The 20066-nt window shown below is 41.4% G+C and overlaps 1 protein-coding gene across 4 annotated transcripts; it reads right to left on the bottom strand.

Annotated features, from left to right (window-relative positions):
• Positions 1–3454: 3454 nt before the first annotated feature.
• HCCS (holocytochrome c synthase) lies at positions 3455–18070 on the bottom strand. Of its 4 annotated transcripts, none has more exons than XM_084851837.1 (7): positions 18014–18070; positions 13140–13304; positions 11342–11484; positions 8792–8940; positions 7300–7419; positions 4336–4422; positions 3455–4132 (listed from the first exon to the last, which is right to left on the bottom strand). In XM_084851837.1, exons 2-7 carry the CDS (start codon positions 13243–13245, stop codon positions 3934–3936), a joined length of 804 nt encoding a protein of 267 aa, XP_084707963.1. In that variant the 5' UTR covers positions 13246–13304; positions 18014–18070; the 3' UTR covers positions 3455–3933. The 4 variants fall into 4 exon arrangements, with proteins under 4 accessions (XP_084707963.1, XP_084707965.1, XP_084707962.1 ...); XM_084851839.1 differs by having other exon boundaries at positions 12839–13291; XM_084851836.1 differs by having other exon boundaries at positions 13140–13291.
• Positions 18071–20066: the final 1996 nt, after the last annotated feature.

Here is a 20066-nt window from a genome sequence, read left to right as displayed (position 1 = left end):
GTTTCCACCCTGACAATTGTTTTGTTTCCAGCGCCTGCTAAAGGCATTTTTATTTCAACAAGACTTGCCGTTTTTTATTGGTATAGTTTTATTTAAAAAATACTTAATATTGTGTTTTATTTCTTTTAACTTTTGTTGTTCACCATTCCAGAATCTGTTAGATGTGGAGCAGTATATAAATGTTGCTAATAAAGTTCCTCTAGAAACAATAAATGTGTTAATCTTTAAGGTACCACAAGACTCTTGGCTGTTTTTGCTACAATACACAGCTGCCCCTCTGGAAACACTCTAGAAATGTTGTCATAGACTATGTTGTGAATACAGCTTGAATATTTTGCAGGGTTAGATTAACTGAGCACTTTGAATTATGCATGAGCCTTGAGAGCAATTTTATAAATTCATAAGCGATGCAAATAAGCAACCAGTTTGGTGTTTTCACTCATTTTGATGGGGTTGAGTAAAACCTGAGTTATATCTCTAGTGCTACTAAGCAGCGAAGATTTCCCAGTGCTTTATTTTTCTGCAAAATATTTTCCATTTCATAATTTGATGATGAATAGATGCCAGTTGGAAATACAATATTAGGTAAGCTTGGTAGTTTCAAAGTTGTTATTAATGTTTTTTCAGGTGATTCAGTATTCCAATAAAAATTCTACATAAAATAACATTTAAGTCACATTAAATGTGCTTTAACTTTTTCCCTAAAATATTTCAGGTCAAATATACATGCTGTAGTGAGACAAAAATTACATGAGATGCTTTTTTAAAAGATTTGTTTACTAGTTACAAGTAAAATAAGCATGCTAAACAAGATCACTCTCTAGGGTAGGGCTGGGCATCTTGTTGCTCTCCAGACATTTTTGCTTACAACTCCTATCAACCTTCACCACTGGCTATGCTGGCTAGGGCTGATGAGAGTTACAAGCAAAATATGTGGAGGACCAGAAGTTGCATCTAAGGCATCAGAAAATGTTCCGTTGCAAATTACCCTGTGCAAATTGCCCTTAATTCAACACTTTCTGGAAAACCCCCATCACTACTATTAAGAACAGTGAGATCCAGGAATAAAATTGCTGCTTTTGGAATTAATTCTTAAAGTACAAGCAAAAGAGCAATACCTACTGTTTTTGGAAGAACCCAACCACCTAGCACACATAGATGTTAGATGGAGAGTATTAATGAAACCTAATATGAAAGCTAGAACATGTACACACATTTCTTGAGGAATCAGTAGCAAGGCAAACAGGGTAATGCAGCTGAATCCCAATGGTGCAATCCTCCACCCAGGGAAAGTAGCATGCCAAGTGGTCCCATAGAGCCCTGTTATAACCTTCCTTCACCAGCTGCCTTTGCTTATCACACACTGCTGCTCTTTTAAACACACTGCAATCCAGCAGGGCCACTCATTTGCAGCCAAGGCCCTCCTGCATCTTACTATCACATCCTATTGCTCAGGTCCTTTGTGCAATTCTACTACTGCTGGGAGCTTACACACTGGGATCCTGACAAAGGATGAACTACAGGATTCTGACAGTACAATGCATGGAAGCTTATATTGCAATTGAATGGTCACAGCATGCTGTAGATGATGGCGAGAGAGAAGAGTTACAACAGGGCCCAGTGAAAGCTGCTCCACAGCCTGCTGTCTGAGCACAAGCCCCAAATTGCACTCAATCTCCTTGTTACATGAATATATTGGTGGGGGGAGGAACTCCTAGAAGAAAAGTTACTTCGGAAACAAAACTAAAAAACTACAACCCTAGATAAACTTAAGGAACTCCAATTATATTGAATGCTCTGTGCATTGCTATGTTATCATCAAATCAGTGAAGTATTAATATCAAGAGACTAAAATCAGACAGGTAATGATGTAAAAAAGAGTTTATTAAAACAGAAGCACTGCAAACACATAATTGAACCCATCTATACACAATGAATATATTAGTATATAGTGAAAACTCAGAGCAGATGCGAATATTACTCATACATGAATCAGATGCAATATTCTTCATGTAAAAGAGGTAGAATTGTTTTTATATTTCTAAATACTTGCTGTTTTATACCTACCCTATGTGGATTTTAAGAAACAATTCAAGTTCAAATTTTAACTTTGCAAATCAATTGTGAATAATGCTGAGCAGACAGAGCCATCAAGCAAAAACATTATTTGATATCCTAACCATTGGTTTCTTCACTAGAGGTGTACCGTTTTATGCTTGTTCTCCCCAAATCTTCTTTCCAAATGTTAGTTTATTACACCTTCCTTTTTGCATGTACTTAAAATAATTGCTTCTTTTCCCTAAGGGGTTTGAAAAAGTATTCCCACCAGGGATGTAAGCAGAGGCAGTGGCTCATGTATAAATACCCTTATAAACAATTATTTGAGAGACTCATCCACTGCCCTCTTCACCCACCTTGCTTGCTGCTTGTACATACTGTCCTTTTAAAGCCAGCACAGGGGTGGAGGTGAGGACAGAGTGACTGTGCAGTCATCATAGCATTGTACTGTGGTTTCCTAGATGCAAACACCATCACGGGTGGATACCAGCTACCAATCCAACTGTACAGGTACTCAGCATAGTGGCACTTCTTGAGCAATGTAAATAGGCAGGTAGTACAGGTAGGCAGGTGCAGTTTACCACTCAGGTGTTCACCTGGGAGCAGCTGTTGATCCACACAAGCAAAAACTGAAAGGATGATTTACATGTAAGTTTGAGTTGGAGTGGCAAAGTTTGGCAGCACTGGAAAATATATATTTTTGTCTACAATAATCTTCAAAACTTAAACAAAAATGTTTTGCCTATAAAACAATATTTTCAAAGCAGCTTCTATGAAAATCCAATTGGAAAAAAACACATTTTTGTATCACATACGTTAAGTATCTTCACTAATGATATATATTAAGACATCTTTGTTCTTAAAAGGCAAGTACCACACTCCAACTTAAGTGCTTAGTTCAAGAGCTGAATGGTTGTTTTCAGAAGAACTTGCAAAGAAAATAGCATTAAAATTTTGGTTAGGGATCCCTTAATCGTGAATGGACAGGAAGAATAGACTTTCAACACAGTTCATCTTCCCTTGGTCAATATCTGTCAGCATGTCAAAAGTCCTAAACCATACAGAACCAGCTGAAGTGAAACTCTTAACCATGGATTTACTACCATCACTTTTTGCTTTTAGTAGTCTATATTTAAGGAGCACCTTTTTCAAAATTAACAGGCATTACCAAATATTAATGAGCAACTTAATTATCCGAACTCCACTTTAATTTCAATTCTATGGCAAAAAGCAGGATGTGAAAACTATCATCAGATAATTTATTGTTTTTAAAGGTCTATTACACAACACATGCATTTGTGTGTAACTCGTGGTTACTTTATGAAAGTACACTCAGCATTGGATAAAATAAATGGAGACTTTAGTATATAAGCCACTCAAAAAGCATTTCACAGTGTAGATTTTAAATGACATTTAAGTGTCATTTTTATTTCCTGTTATTGATAACAAAAAGTATAACTTCAAAACAGATACATGCTTCCTTTTCGGATACATTATTGTAATGTAGAATAGAAACCCTACATTAAAGGCACAATTGCTGTTCTAGTAGATACATGATATCCGATAACAGCTATTCCCATTCCACAGCAGTTATGACTGATTCATTAGTTGAGTGCCTTCTATATCCTTATTGAGCCTAAGGTTTCCATAACATTTTCCAAATTTGTTAGAACATGACCAAAAGGTTAACACAGATGGAGAATACACACATTATATTCTTCAATTAAAGTCCTGTTTAAAGAAATGTAGCTTTTCCCAGTGGCAAGCAGAATGCAATTAAATAGAAGTACTGTCACCATAAAACTTTAATAAAGTACAAAGTCAGTGCAACACCACTTGAAATAATACCGTTCTGATCATTCTGTGCAAATTTAGTTATGAAGTCCAGCGCCACCAAGCCACCTTCATCCTATCCCACACAGCAGAAAGTGAATCAAAAGCAGGACGAACATCCAAAATGGTAAATTGATAGTTCTTATCTACTTCTCCTCCATCATAATAATCAATGACATATCGAACTTCTGTTCCACAGCGGTCAACAACCCAATCATGTCTATCAAAAGGCAGTTCATAGCTGGAAAGAAATAGAAGTCAAAAGATGTTAAACTCAAATAAGTAGTCCAAATTTATAGAATTATTATAGAAGCCTAGGTTTCAAACATTACAGTTAAGGTACCCAGCAGAATCCTTCCTTGTGCTAGTAGCATTCTGTTGAACACAAAATATAACAGAATTCTCTGTTTGTAAATAGAAACTCATCTATTGTCCACAACATACCCCATCCAGGATCGCATTCTAGCTCTTGGTGAGTACTCCTTAGCTTTACCTCCAAATCGAACAAGTGTTGGTCCACATGGGCACTCTCTAAAAAGCAATGTCAGAAACACGCGATCAGCAATCTAGGCAAAACCAGTGTAGTAAGAACTAAAAAAATTTGACCAAGACATGTGTTCAGATCACCACACAGCTCCTTGATCTGTTTCACAACCGTAAAATGGAACTATTAAACAGTTAATGTTACGCACCCAATATAGTTGTTAGAACAAAATATTGTTTCTTACTAAAAAAAAAAAAAAATACTTTAGAAGTATCAATAAAACATGTCCATAAGAAGAAGAGCCCTGCTGGATCAGACCAAGGATCCACCTAATCCAGCATTCTGTTCACACAGTGGCTGACCAGCAGTCAACAGGAAACACACAAAGCAGGACATGAGTGCAACAGCATCCTCCTGTCCATTTTAAGGTATTAATCCTGTGTAGCTATATTATTGTTCCAACTAAAGAAAAAATAATTAAGAACAACCATTTCTAAGCCACTTGAAAAATGATCAAAGGGTCTAAATTCAGAATTCATCCAGCCACATTATGGCAGCTGCATAGGAGAGAATGTGTTCAGAGATGCGAGATCCCTTTCAATGGGATGGTTCATGCAACCACTTCTGTATTGGACCCTTGCCCCGCCCCTGCCCCGCCGGCTTATTAAAACTGGCAGGGAAGGAACAGCTGGCTAGGCCAGGGAGGTGATAAATGCCCCCCTGAGAGCGGGAGTGGTCCCAGGCTGCCTCAAAGAGGCAGTGTTGAGACCACTCCTAAGGAAACCCTCCCTGGACCTGGAAAATCTTAATAATTTTAGGCCAGTGGCAAATGTTCCTTCCCTGGGCAAGGTTCTTGAGTGGGTGGCTGCCAATTGGCTCCAGACACTTGTGGATGACACTGATTATCTAGATCCATTTCAGTTGGGGTTTTGGCATAGAAACAGCCTTGGTCACCCTGTATGATGAGCTATGTTGGGAGAGAGACAGGGGGAGTGTGACATTGCTGCTTCTCCTTGATCTCTCGGCGGCTTTCGATACCATTGACTGTGGTATCCTTCTGGGACAATTGTCTGAGTCAGGAGTGGGAGGCACTGCATTGCAGTGGTTTCGCTCCTAGTTGGCTCCAGAAGGTGGTACTTGGGGGATATTGCTCAGCTCCGTGGATTCACAAATACAGGCTTCCTCAGGGGTCGGTTTTGTCCCCCATGTTATTCAACATCGACATGAAACTGTTGAGTGCAGTCATCCGGAGTTTTGGAGCGTGTTGTCATCAGTATGCTGATGACACTCAACTCTATTTCTCCTTTTCATCTTCTTCAGGTGAGGGTGTGGATGTGGCTAAATCAGTGCCTGGCTGTGACAATGGACTGGATGAGGGCTAATAATCTGAAACTCAATCCAGACAAGACGAAGATTATGTTAATGGGTGGCTCTCCTGACGAGATGCAGGGTGCTCAGCCTGTTCTGGATGGGGTTGCACTCCCCCTAAAGAAGCAAGTTTGTAGCGTGGGGGTCCTCCTGGAGCCATCTTCGTCACTTGAGGCTTAAGTAGCCTCAGTGGCACAGAGTGCCTTCTACCAGCTTTGGCTGGTGGCCCAGGAATGAACCGCCTAGAGAGCTTTGGCTATGGGGAAGTATAGTAATATAATATATGAAATGAAATGAAATGGAGATCAGTTCCAGTATCAAAAGGCAGATCCTCCTCCATCCCCACCCACAACAGTGTCCTCACAGATTTTCCTGCTTTGGAATGAATGATATTCAAGGACATTGCCAACTTCTGCCTTAATTGGAGCCATTGAGAATCAAGATAATTCTAATCTGCTTATGCTCCCTTTTCACTGCTGCTGTTGTTACATTAGAATGCAATGCTGGAGCAATGAAGAACCGAATCTATATACAGGATTTTTTATATATTATCAGAGCAATGCTAAAGGAATACAAACATGAACATATCTGAGAAGGAGGCCTTGCATAAAACTAAGCCTGATGAATGAGGGCCTTCTGGGTGTTGCAAAGGTAAAGAGCTGGTAAGACATAACAGTGTATTTTGTCAGGCGGTTGCTCGAACGATTAAAATGTTCCTCCCTTTAAAAATTTCCTTCATGTAGAAAATTCTCAAGGAGCAGGCAGGCTAGAACCCTTCCTCCTTGGGAATCAATGTTTTTAATGTGCAAAAGATTTTGGGGTATGACTGAATGCTCCTTCATATGAGCCCATACCTGCAATCTGAAGTGGTACATCCCAAATACAGATTTACCACCTGAAGGAAAACTAGGCCTTATGGCCAAACTAGGCAAGACATTAATTGTTTGAATGCATTCAAGGTGCCCACTTTTTCTTATATTAACAGGAACTGTGGGGAAGCTTGAGCAGCCTTGGGACTTCAGGGAGGTGAGGAGAGGGAATTTTAATTCACTCTCCCCGTGCCAGAAGTCCGGATAAAAATAATCTCTCCAGAAGCTGGAGACTTCTCTTGAAATGCAAATGGCAGCTTTGGAGAGGCAAAGTTTGTCAGGGCCATGGCATGGAGAGAGAAATTCCCCCTTCCCCATCATCCTGAGGCGATTTACATAACAAAAATGGGCAAATTAACTGCATCCACACAATTAACATCTTATCTAGTTCAGCCCTTAGATCTACAGATCTTAAAGAACCTCAGAGCCTCCTGCAATAGTCTCAAGATAGTTCTTAGAAGCCAAAATCGGTTCTGAAGCTAGAAAGGGCAGTGACAAAGTTCAGTAACTGGGAAAGGGTTCGATGATGTTAGTGAAATTCTCTAGTGAATATCTGCACCAACTTCTCATTTCCATTGTTCATTCAAAATAAATATACACATAAATCTAGAAGGCGTTATAAGACCCAAATGCATTTGCATATTACTCCATTACAGCAAGTTTCGATAAGATTGTAGAAGTACTTGCCTAGCATGAAGTGCTTCCCATTTTAAAATTTCCTTCCAAGCCTGCTCATTATTCTGATTATGAATCTTGATTATATTAGTCATATCTTCAGGTTTTAGGTCATCATCTTTCCACCTCCATCTAAAGAAAGCAATATTGAAGAAGTTAGGGAGGGACAGTAGCGCAGTGGTAGAGCACCTGCTTTGCAGAAGAAACCAGGTTCAAGCCTTGGCATTTCCAGGTTCCTTCTAGGAAAGAACCCTGCCTGTAAACCCTGGAGAACCGCTGCCAGTCAGTGTTGACAATGCTGAGCTAGATGCACCAATGGTATGATTCACTATAAGACAGCTTCCTATGTTCCTGTCAGCTTCCTATATTCCTGTCAGAGGTAAACTGTTTTGTATAGTTCCAAGTCTTTGGTTTTAGTTAGGCAAAAAAATGTGCTAAAGGAATCTTATAGGCTGAAATCAAGTTCATCATCTGCCTGCCCGTCTTCTACTGAACAAAGAAATCACAATAAGACATGGTACACCAAGCAGGCACTAAGTTCAAATATGCCAATAGTGTTAGGTTTAGGAATATGTTACCATAACAGCAAGAAACTGGCAGGTAAGCCTTTGTAGGTCTTTTGGCCCTTTAGCAGAATTATGGGCTGGATCTAGACTTCGGGCACAATCCTATGCATATTTAGACAGAAAAAAGTCCTACAACTTCCAGCATTCCCCAGCCAGCATCTGCAGGATTGCACCCTTAGTCGTTCTTCAAGTAGGACCACTGAAAACAATGGAACAAGTTAGTCATGACAAACTTATGCCCCACTGATTTAAATGGGTGTACTCTAAGCATGACTAAGCCTGGATTCAAGCCAGTGGGCTGGTTCACACCTTCAAACAGCCCACCATAGTTTATTTAAGCCACAGTGAGCTGCAGTGTGGGAAGCCATTTTGAATATTCAAGCCATGGCTTGTCATATCATCCAGGGACTGTGGCCCTAAGAAAGGGATGTTTAACCCTTGCTTAATCCACGGCCACAATTCTATGCATGTTTACTAAGTAGTAAGTACTACTGTATCCAGTGGGGCTTACTCATAGGTACATGTGTACAGGATTACAGTCTTAGTAACCTTGGATAGACTTTGTTCATACACACATATTCATCATATATTACCTTTCATATTACCTCTAACACAATACTTTCTCCTTCCTTAAGAAGTTTAAATGTTAGATTTTGATGCTGAGTGGTAGGGGCAAGAGTGAAGGTGAGAAAAGAGGAAAGTGTAATAGAACAGTAAGGGGAGGAAAGCAAGGGCAATGAATGATGAACCTAAGCGCAGTTGCACATACTTGAGTTCTTGTAAATTCACCCCTAATGCCAGATGGGTTGGGGCAGGTTGCATTTAGACTGAAAGGATGTGAAAGCACCCTGCTCATGCTTCAAGGTATTCTTCGATTCTTTCAGGACCACTAAGCTACTCCGCAAACCGATACAGAACTGCATTTGTAATTCATTTACCCTTTCCTAAGCATTGCATTCCAAAACATCTGTTCTGAAGGATAAACCCATTTTTGTTCAGAAGAAGCTCTAGGAATAGTAGACTCTTCTCTCACTGTTGACAACGGAAATGGTTGATCAGGAGATGGTAGCTGATTAGGAGGTGGCATCTAAATAGAAGAGCAAAATAGAGTAGTGAATATTCTGCAGCAAAGAACAGTATCTCTGATTATCAAATTTCCTTACTACAGGCATCTTCCATACTCACTCTATTCAATACATATTTTAACAAGAACACATTTAATTCATTCCAAGGTTTCTGAGTACGGTGTTTTGTCCAGAGAAAGAGTACGCTCAATGACCCAGCATGTTTGTCACTTGCTGTTCCACTCAAGTTTTACTTCACACACATGAGTGAGACAAGACCAAACAACTTTTCTTCCTGGTGCCTAACTTATGTAGCTGCCACATCAACCTTCCTTTCTTTACACTTCAGTAGATACGGGCTTCAGAGGATCAAAGACCACCTGACTTCATACTAAGTAAATCCTTTTAAAAAACTAAGGTGGCTTACCAAATGACTGTATTTCTCTGTATTATATTATCAGGAGGAGAATGTTTTAAGCATTTGGCAAGGGCTTTGAACAACTTGGGCAGGGAGGAGGAAGCAAAACAAAAACAGAATTAAGACACAAATAACATACATTATGAAATACAGGCATATAGGAAAGAAAAAAACCTAACATAATGACTTGGCCTAAGAAGAAAATGTGGTGGAAATAGACATATAGATCCAATTTCTAAAGACTGGTCAACTTAAAAGGACTAACTTCTTGTTTCTAAGACCAAAACCGCCCAACAAAGGTATGTGTATGTTAATTTTCCTGTATCTGAATCTTGCAACACACAAAGGGAACAAGTTGCAGATTCTGACTATCTTAATATCTTGGAATTTCCATACACTCCTTGAAATTTCAGTCTTGTTATAGGACAGAAGTTACCTTCTGTGGGCATTTTATACGTGCTTTATCCTTTCATGATTGGCTTTTCATGAGGTTTTCTTTTTAGAGTCTTTTTGAGGATGTCAGCTATTTATTGACTCTTCACATCAGGGGAGTTGAGGCCCTTTATCATCAGTAGAGCTTTTTGTCTAAAAAGAATTCAACTCCACATTCAATTCTCACCCTACCTAGTGCACTTTTCTTTCTAGTACAACTAGAAAAGTGTTCTCCTGAAGCTTCCAAAGCCCATCTATATGGCTGACTCTATTCTGAAATCTTTAGCAATAGCTTGAAAACAAAGGTCTCTCAGAACCATGTATGTTTTGGGGACCCTGCTCATGTCTTATTCTTTTAAAAGCAGTGCAGAAAGGTATTTGCCTAAAGAATCTTTTGTTTCTACTTTTTATGCCTTTTAACCCTCACATAACCCTCGCTCACCAGGTTCGCATGATACAACAACCCCTGAATGGGGGGTGCATATTCAAAATAGCAGCCACATGTATCCTGCACGCGCCACAGCCTCACCATGGGTTATTTAACCCATAGTGGGCTGTTGTGTCATGTGAACAGCCACAATGAGAATTACTTCCATGTAAACAGGCACAGGATCGCATTGCCAGTTTCTCTCTTTCCCTCAACTGCCAAAAAGTCACACATAACCTGGATCCATGGATATGTGGTTAATCAGTTTGAGCTAAGGACCTGACAACTCTGTGTCACAGAGCACCCTCCACTTATTAACCAAAAGAAGTGCTTTGAAATCAGGTGACATCACAAACTCATGTGCCGTATGGGATTTCTCCAGAATCTGTTTGAAGCTGAACTAAGCTTAAATCTAAATAAACAAACTAACCAGATGAAGAACGTTCTAAATAACATTAGTCAATCTTATAAAGATACTGACAGAGCTGTCCCTGGTAGGAAAGCAAAGCGAGTCAAAGGGAAATAAGAGGCACTTATTTCAATACATAATCCTGGAAGAAGAACAAAGGGAGGCAGGATCTGAAAGACTGGATTTTTCATCTTTCACAGGGGCCAATCAAGGTTACTATATTTACAATCCAAATGGCATCAAAATTATTATACGGGCATGAATATATGACTGTCAAAAATGTTCTAACTTATTTGCAAAAATGATAAATGATAACTAACTGAAAGACACTATATGTTTCAAAGGTGTTGAGAGTTTCATAAATGGCAGACGTAATATTTTGGAGGCTATTTCTGAGGGCAGCCAAATATAATGCCACAATCAACAACAATATAAGAGTGAATTAGATTCCTGCATTGAGCAGGGGGTTGGACTTGATGCTCTTATACGCCCCTTCCAACCCTACTATTCTATGATTCTATGAATGCCTTTTCTCTGGGAATGTTTGTCTTCACTGCAGGCTAAATAGCTCAAAATATTCTCAGTTCAGCTATAACATGTGTACCAATTGAAATATTACGCCTTTAATTTATCTAAAAACAGCAACAGAAATACACCAAAATAGAGTCTTGTAAGAATAGCAACATATCATTTTTTTTTATCTGATAGCATCACACTACAAAAAAACCTTGAAATTACCATATTGCTTGGATCGATCTTCTCATGTGTTTGAGACTTAACAGGACACTCCACATATTCATATGCTCTTTCTTGATGTACAGGAACAGGAGAGTTCTGGTTCTTATCAAGATTGTCACTTGATTTCATGTGCACTGGGCAGCCTAAAACAAAACAATCGTGATACTGTGCAGCAGAATTTTAATTTAAAGGCAACTGAACTAGCTTTTATATTTTACATTAATCCCTTAATGCAAACATTACTTCTGCTGCTATTTACACAGTCTGAAGTAGTGTGACCGGAAATGGATTTTGCAAGATAACCTTTATAATATATATGGAAATGCAGTGTGTATTTCCTGCCACTTTTTGAGGTAGTTCACCTAGATTCTAGCACAAGTGCACAAATTAAAAACAACCTGGCATTTGAACTAGCGTGCAGTAACTCAAACTCTGATGGAATGAGCTACTTCAATACAAATCTGTCAAGGGTATTTCCCTTTCCAAATCTGTCTGAAGTGAAACACACACAACCCTCCAGATGCAAGAACATAAATGGAGATTATAAACAACTCCAGCCCAAGTGACTTAAACAACAATACTTTTGAAACGGAGCAAAGTTAACCTGAGGTGCTAGCAACTCCTACAGTTTCAAGATGTAGAGGTCTGCCATACTGACACTGCTACTACAACCTACATTTTTGCATTTCATAGCCGTCCCAATCAGCAAGAGGCTGAATGGCATCATAATACAGCATAAGCATTCCAGCATCAAGGCTGCAACTCAAATTCCATTTCCATAAAGCATTTCTAGTTAGGAAATCTGAAATCAGAAGGCTAAAGAATCACAGGACAGGAGGCAGCAGCAACAACTGCTCCCCACCAGCATGCTAATGTTTCCACTGCAGCAATGAAGCAAGCACAAGGACTGATTTTTTTTTGCCACAAATGCTCTTGGATTCAAGACACTAAGGGAAGCAGTGGATGGCAAGCTATGTGCTTCATCCTCTGACTTCCTTCTTCCTGACAGTACCAAGAGCTGTAAAGGTAAAAGGAAAGAGAGCCATAAGTTGGTCTTCATGTGTGTTCTCTCATGACTGTGTATGTGCGCGTGTGTTTTTCTCTATGCATGCAGCCCATGGCAACACATACCCAGCTAAATACATAACTCAAATGAATGTAATCTGTCATTCAAGTGCTCATCCAGAGGGTAACGGCTACTTACCCATGGCAAATGGCAAGTTATAAGACTAAACTAAACTCAAAACTATAGAGAGTGAAGCAATTCCTTCTGAATATTTCAGATTCAGATGACCTTTTAATCTTTCAAAATGGTTATTCTACATTTCGCCTCTGTAGCTGGGAAACAGTAAGTCATAAAAAATGACTTTTTCTTGTCAGTTACCACTGAAGTCAGAAACTAGTGTTCTAATATTGGCTAACAGGTAGTTGTTTAACCTGAATTCAGAAGTTCCTTGATAGAAAGAAAATGCAAACCCTTTAACTTTAAATGTGTACCTTGAAGGCAGTTGTGGATGTTAGACCTCATGCTATGCCTCCAGGCATATCAGCAGCCAAACAACCCTCAGCCTTCTTCCTAACGTTCAAGCAGGGGAGAAGGCGCAACTTGCAGAGCAAGAGTGAGAACAATCCCCACCAAAGGCTTGGGCTTTTCACCAGCGGATGGTAGGATACTTGCCATGTTGATTGAAAATGTGGAATATTATTCTTAGTGTTAAAATAAGCCTTTATATTAAACAAACAAACAAATAGATCTACTTCTTAGGTGCTTAGGTTGTTTGGCTGAGTGAGCAATTACCGTCCATTTTCTTCTGGTGCATGGGACATTCTGAAGGTGCAGTCTGAGGCTGTTCCGATACATTTGCCTGAAATGCGATTGATGGAGAGGATGCAGACAAACCCATGACAAGCTCTGTCTCTTGCTTAATATCAGTTTTGTGGACAAGGCATCTGAAATACAAAGCTAAGCATATAAATATGATTTACAAGAAGGAGAGGGATGTAAAGGCAGATAGGCAACTCACATTAAAAAAATAATAAGCAGGAATTTGGTGAACTAACTGCAAATTTTATTTATTAGGAATGAGGAAAACTCAAATCACTGCCTTTGAAATACTATGTAAGTGTTTATAGGATATCAAAACAACATATTAGCACTACAAGTAGGGCAAGCTGATACTATTGGACTATTGTAACCTAACCCACCCCCACTTTTTCCTTTTGTTTTGAATAAAGCATACATACAACCCCAACTTCTCAGTTAATATAATGTATAATTGACCTTATGAACCCTGGAACTGCAAGAATTTGTCACCTTCCTCTCAAAAATAAAAACATTTTATAACAGGTATCATATGGTCACCAAATCACAACAGCAGTACCAAAATAAGGTATAATTGTGGTACTACTATAAAATAAGCTTTTCTTTTTAGACTCTGTTCTCAAAATGCTCTCAAAGGAGATGAAAGCTCCTTTGAGAGATCTGCAGCTTGAGATCGACAGGCATATGGTCAAGGAACACCTCATTACTTTGAATGAGTTCAAATCTCCAGGGCCAGATGAACTGCATCCTAGAGTCATAAAGGAACTGGCAGAAGAACTCTCAGAACCGCTGTCTATTCTCTTTGAGAAATCATGGAGGACGGGGGAAGTGCCAGATGACTGGAGGAGGGCTAATGTTGTCCCTATCTTCAAAAAGGGTAAAAAGGAGGAACCTGGGAACTACAGACCAGTTAGTCTGACATCAATCCCTGGGAAAATTCTGGAGCAGATCATAAAGCAATCCATCTGGAAGCACCTTGACAACAATGCCGTGATTACTCGAAGCCAACATGGATTTGTCAAAAACAAGTCCTGCCAGGCAAATCTGATCTCATTTTTTGATCAAGTAACCTCCCTTGTAGACCGTGGGAATGCTGTAGACATCATATACCTCGACTTCAGCAAAGCTTTCAACAAAGTGCCCCATGATATCCTGATGAGCAAACTAGCTCGAAGTGGGCTAGATGAAACAACGATCTGGTGGATCCACAGTTGGCTACAGAATCGGACTCAAAGAGTGCTTATCAATGGGACCTTCTCAAGGTGGGGAGAGGTAACGAGTGGGGTACCGCAGGGCTCAGTCCTGGGCCCAGTGCTCTTCAACATTTTTATGAATGACTTGGAGGGGGAGGTGCAGGCAATGCTGATCAAATTTGCAGATGACACAAAATTGGGAGGGATAGCTAATACTTTGGAAGACAGAAACAAAATTCAAAGTGATCTGGATAGACTGGAGCGCTGGGCAGAAAACAACAGAATGGCATTTAATAGGGATAAATGGCAGGTTCTGTACCTAGGAAAAAGAAACCAAATGCACAGTTACAAGATGGGGGATACGTGGCTCAACCACACTACAAGCGAGAAGGATCTTGGAATTGTTGTCTATCACAAGCTGAATATGAGGCAACAATGTGATGTGGCTGCAAAAAAGGCAAATGCTATTTTGGGCTGCATTCATAGAAGCATCGCTTCCAAATCCCGGGAAGTACTAGTTCCCCTCTACTCAGCACTGGTTAGGCCTCATCTGGAGTACTGTGTCCAGTTCTGGGCACCACACTTGAAGAAGGATGCAGACAAACTGGAGAGGGTTCAGAGGAGGGCAACAAAGATGATTAAGGGACTGGAAACAAAGCCCTATGAAGAGAGACTGCAAGAACTGGGCATGTTTAGCCTTGAGAAGAGAAGACTGAGGGGAGATATGATAGCATTCTTCAAGTACTTGAAAGGTTGTCACAGAGAAGGCCAGGATCTCTTCTTGATCATCCCAGAGCGCAGGACACGGAATAATGGGCTCAAGTTACAGGAAGCCAGATTCCGGCTGAACATCAGGAAAAACTTCCTGAGTGTCAGAGCAATACGACAATGGAACCAATTACCTGGGGAGGTGGTGGGCTCTCCTACACTGGAGGCCTTCAAGACGAGGCTGGACAGCCATTTGTCAGGGATGCTCTGACTTGGATTCCTGCATTGAGCAGGGGGTTGGACTCGATGGCCTTGTGGGCCCCTTCCAACCCTACTATTCTATGATTCTATGAAAGTTTAATCCCCCTCTCCAAAGTTACTGGGGGTTTATGCCTGCCATCTGCTGTTGAAGGAACCCTACTCCTTAATTCTAAGTATATAGGGCAGATGTGGCCTTGCAGCAGGTCATTAAAACCTTCCTTTTTAAGGACGCTTTGAGGCTAGGAGTGGTTGTTCTTTCAATTAAATTGTTTTTAATTTCTAGAAGCTGTCCAATTACATTGTTTTAATGGTTGTTTGTACATTTTACTGTGCTGTTTTTGGTGTTTATTCTACTGCTTTTAATGTTTTACTTTTGTTTTATAATTACTTCAGTTTATTGTTGTTAGCTGCCTTCAGCGATACTGAAGAAATGTTTTACATTAATAATAGTGGGAACTACCAGATACAAGTATGCACACATTTTCAGCTATTTCACACACATATTGGAAACTCCAACTGCTAGGGATTCAACTTCAGGCTCAGCTACAGGATAGGGCAGCCCCTTAGTTGTTAATTCATCAAATTATTCCCTTCACATCTAATCCACAGGTTAAGGCTCAGATTGTGCATCCTCTAACACAAAAGAAAATGCTGATTGTTGATAGCGAAAAAGGTATGAAGAGCTTGATCTCCAAAGTGTACAACATATTGGTGGAAGTACAATTTGGGAAATCAGAAGGAGCCAAGATAACTTGGGAACATGATTTGGGGGTACAGTTTACACAAGCAGAATGGAATGCTATTTGGATCACACCACCCTTTAAACCTGTTTCATCTAAGATAATGGAAAATAGTTTAAAGGTACTATGCAGGTGGTATCTCACGCCTCAGAAAGCAAATAGGATCTTTAAAAATGGTCCCCATTTATGTTGGACAGAATGTTCATGGATAGGATCTTACTTATACATGTGGTGGTCATGTGCCAAGGTACATACATTTCAGCTGGAGGTGTTTAAAGACACTGAATTGGTAACAGGTCAGATGATTACACTGTTCCCACTACTGGGGCTGCTAAATGTGTACATTGGCAGGGTCAAAAATCTTCAATTCAAGGAAATGTTAACTTTTTTTTTTTTGGATGGCTCCTAAATTGGAAATTGCAACCCATTGGAAAACGGAGGCAAAAATAACTTTGGTACAATGGAGAGCCTGAATTTGGATGTTAGAAAAAACTGACTAAAAGAGTTAAAGCAGAAAGGAACACAGAACAAATGGATGACTTTCAACAAATATGGTAAATATTTATTGAGTTTACGATGCAAAATAGAGAAATCACTTCATGGACTACTTTGGAAAGATTTATTTGGATTTGACAAAGACTTACTGATACTAAAGAGCTTTATCGGACTGGATGATGTTATGTCCCTAATTATCTTCCCACTCTACCACCTAAGACTATTTCTTACCTTATTGTATACCTTTTGTATGACCCCAATTTGTTGTTTCTTGGTTATGTTCAGTTTTTGTATTTCTACCAAAAATGTAGGCAATAAAAAATAAAATATTAAAAAAATAAAGAAAAAAGAAACTCGAACTGCAACAGAAAAATGTTAGGGCTACTTCAAACCTTACAAAAATTTCTACTCGCACAGGGCTTCAACAAGAACTGATGGCAAGGCACATGCAGAGCATTCCATGTAATAACTGCATTGATTGATCTTCTACTTTCAAGTAAGAATGTTGTAATGTATGAAGAAGCAGGCCAAGTCTGGACACTTTCAACTAGCTGTAACAATTATTCCCCACGTGGGGAGAATCCTCTGCATGCCAGGTGTACAGAAGCAGAAGATCAAACATTAAGGCTGCAATCCTATGCATGTTGAGATAGAAAAAAAAGTTCTACAACTCCCAGCATTCCCCAGCCAGCCATGGGCTTTATTGCTCTTCGGGCAGAATCCTATGCATGGTTAGACAACAACAACAAAAGCCATACAGCTCCCAACATTCTGGGCAGTGACTGGCGGAGGACTGCTAGGAGTTGTAGGGCTTTTTTCTGCCTAGCCATGCATAGGATTGTGCCCTTATTATATTTTAGCACCAGGGAGAGGGAGAGGGAGAGAGATTGGGATGCTCCGCCTTAGCGTGTCTGGCCAGGGTCACCTTGCAGGGCAGCCCGGTCTGCGGGCTCACGCGGGTCTTTAACAGCTGTATGACACACGCCACTTCACGAGGCGACACTCCCCTCCCCCAACAAGCCGTTTTGAGCTCATCCGCGTATGTTTTATTCCCCTTTTATCCCACTGCTGTGCTGAGGAGGTCAGAGCGGCATGCCTGCCTCCCCCTTCCGCAGGATCTTCGCGGCCACCGTTTGCCTGAGCGAGCGCGACTGGCCCAAGGTCACTAGCCCGCGAGCTTCGCGGTCGAGCGGGGGCTTGCGCCCGAGCCTTCCCGGTCACCATTCTAGCTCCCTGGCAGCCTTTTGCGAAGGGAGGAAAACACCTTGAAGGCCGCCGCCCCGCCCCCCAGCACGCTGCGGAAGGACACCTTTGCCACAGAGGGAGCCTCACAGTCCCAACGGCCAGCAGCGCCGTTGAAAGACCGACGCGCTGACAGCCTAGAGCTCACAAACCGTTGCGCGAGCGAGCGAGCGAGGATGCCACGGGGGGGGGGGGGGGGGGCTCCAGTTACCTCCATTTCCACCTCCTTGGGCCCGGTCGCCTTGCGAAGCTCGCCCCGCCACTTCTCGCGAGAGGAGACGCTTCGCGATTGGGCGCTGCTAAAGAACCGGCAAACGGAACGAAAAGCCGGGCTGGACGAGCAGCGGGTAAGGGAAGGGAACGGGTTGGGGGGGAGGCTCGGAGTATAGCGATCGGGGGGGGGGGGGAGGCGGCCGAGGGAAAGCCGTTATTGCTTGTCACCATGGTGACCGCCGGGGCCGCCTTTCTCGCGTCACGATGCTGCCCACGGCTCTCGGCCAGCCTCGGCCCAGGTTCGACCGGGGGGGGGGGGGAGAGCTTTTCTCCTGTTTTGTAGGGCGGCTCTCGTGAAGGAGCTCAGAAGGGGCTAGGCGCGCGCTCTCCCCTCTGGAATATGCGCAAGCGTTTTAAAGTAGAGGAGAGCAGCACAGAGCATGCGAAGAGAGCCTTTTGTCCTCCCCATTGAGGAACCACACCGGTGGGGTGGGATAGGCGAATTGCTGGCCCGTGAAGTCGCGACTGAACGAATGAACAACAACGAATTGTATTTCTATACCACCCCATAGCCGAAGCTCTCCGGGCGGTTTACAAAGGTTAAACACATTTTAAAAATGCAATATGCAACACTTAAAAACATTTTTTTAAAAAAAACAACACAGAGACGCTATACACAGAGACACATATATCTAAAAACAACTTTGAATAATCACTCAGATCATGAAATAAATCCAGGATCAATGAAAGCTCATCACATGCCGCCAAATGGCTGATAATATTTATTTATTTATTTATTGCATTTATATCCCGCCTTTTCCCCTCTTGCGTTATCCTCCGCCTCTCCGTTTTATCCTCACAACAACAACCCCGTGAGGTAGGTTGGGCTGAGAGTCTGTGACTGGCCCAAAGTCACCCAGTGAGCTTCCATGGCCGAGTGGGGACTAGAACCCAGATCTCACTCCGTCACTCTCACCACTACACTACACTGGCTCTCATATTACTTAATTGGGAAAGCATCCAGGTTCAGCACTACGCTTCCAAGTAATGTAAGTTTGAGTGCTGCCGCCTTTCACCTTAGGAATTAAGCTTGTTGGTCGGGGGTGGGGTGGGTGGGGGGAATTCGCTTTTATCTAATCTAGAGATGTGAAGGTCTGGAGAAAAACTGGAAAAATCCGGAAGAAAACCCATTGTATTTCAAGGGGCCTTTTCCTTGCCCTTCCGGGGGGGGGGTCCCCCCAAATTTTCCCAGTCTGGCTTTCAGGGCCTTCCCATCCCTAGTCTACGTGCTTCCAGACCAGCTTTTAGGGCACAAGCCTATGCATGTTTAGACAGAGAAATGGCCTACACTTCCCAGCATGCCCCAGCCAGCCATACTGGCTGGGGCATGCTGGGAGTTGTAGGCCTTTTCTCTGTCTAAACATGCATAGGATTGTGCCCTTACTGTGCAATCATCCTGCCTCATTCACGGAGCTTTACAGGGGATCGAGACTTCAGTTTGTAACCCGTGTTTTCCCACGACTTCTTTTCATAGCAGAAAAATTTAGGAGGAAAAGACGGAATAGCTGCACAGTGCCTTTTGATTATAGGCCCTCCGAATGGGAAGCATCCCTAGTCAGTACATCAGGAAAGACAAGCATCTGCTTAAACCATAAGAACCGCCATTTACTAGCAGATGTTGATTATAGATAGCCTCATCATCCCCCTATTGCCGATTTTAAAAAGCAACAACGGGGGCCTATTTTCTCCTTACATTTTCCAGACGGTGCTAAAGATCTAGTTCTTCCAGTACACTGGTAGGACAAATTGCACTTCAAGGCTCACAGCTCCACTAAATCTAAGAAACAAAATCGACAGGAGCTATCTTTTTGTTCAGATAACCATGTTGAAATGGGCACGATTTAGGCTTTAAACATTTTTAGCACTAATGAAAAGGCTGTGAAATCCTAAGTTTGCATACTCTTTTACAAAGGTAGTTCAATTAAACTTTTTTTTAAAATGTATTTAAATGAAATGTTGTATTGATATCAAATACCTTATTCTAGGCAGTG

Source organism: Heloderma suspectum, chromosome 4 (assembly GCF_057233095.1).
Source record: "Heloderma suspectum isolate Gila_16-S chromosome 4, 16-S_ref, whole genome shotgun sequence".
Taxonomy (NCBI): domain Eukaryota; kingdom Metazoa; phylum Chordata; class Lepidosauria; order Squamata; family Helodermatidae; genus Heloderma; species Heloderma suspectum.
Note: the sequence above shows the minus strand (reverse complement) of the source record. Positions and strands in the feature narration are given on the sequence as shown.

Excerpts from the sequence above, each read along its gene's own strand:
- HCCS (XM_084851837.1), bottom strand. The coding sequence starts at position 13,245 with ATGGGTTTGTCTGCATCCTCTCCATCAATCGCATTTCAGGCAAATGTA. Across the intron at positions 8,941-11,341 it reads AGATCGATCCAAGCAATATG|ATGCCACCTCCTAATCAGCT; the intron begins GTAATTTCAAGG and ends TCTTCTATTTAG. Across the intron at positions 4,133-4,335 it reads AGAATGCGATCCTGGATGGG|CTATGAACTGCCTTTTGATA; the intron begins GTATGTTGTGGA and ends ATTTCTTTCCAG.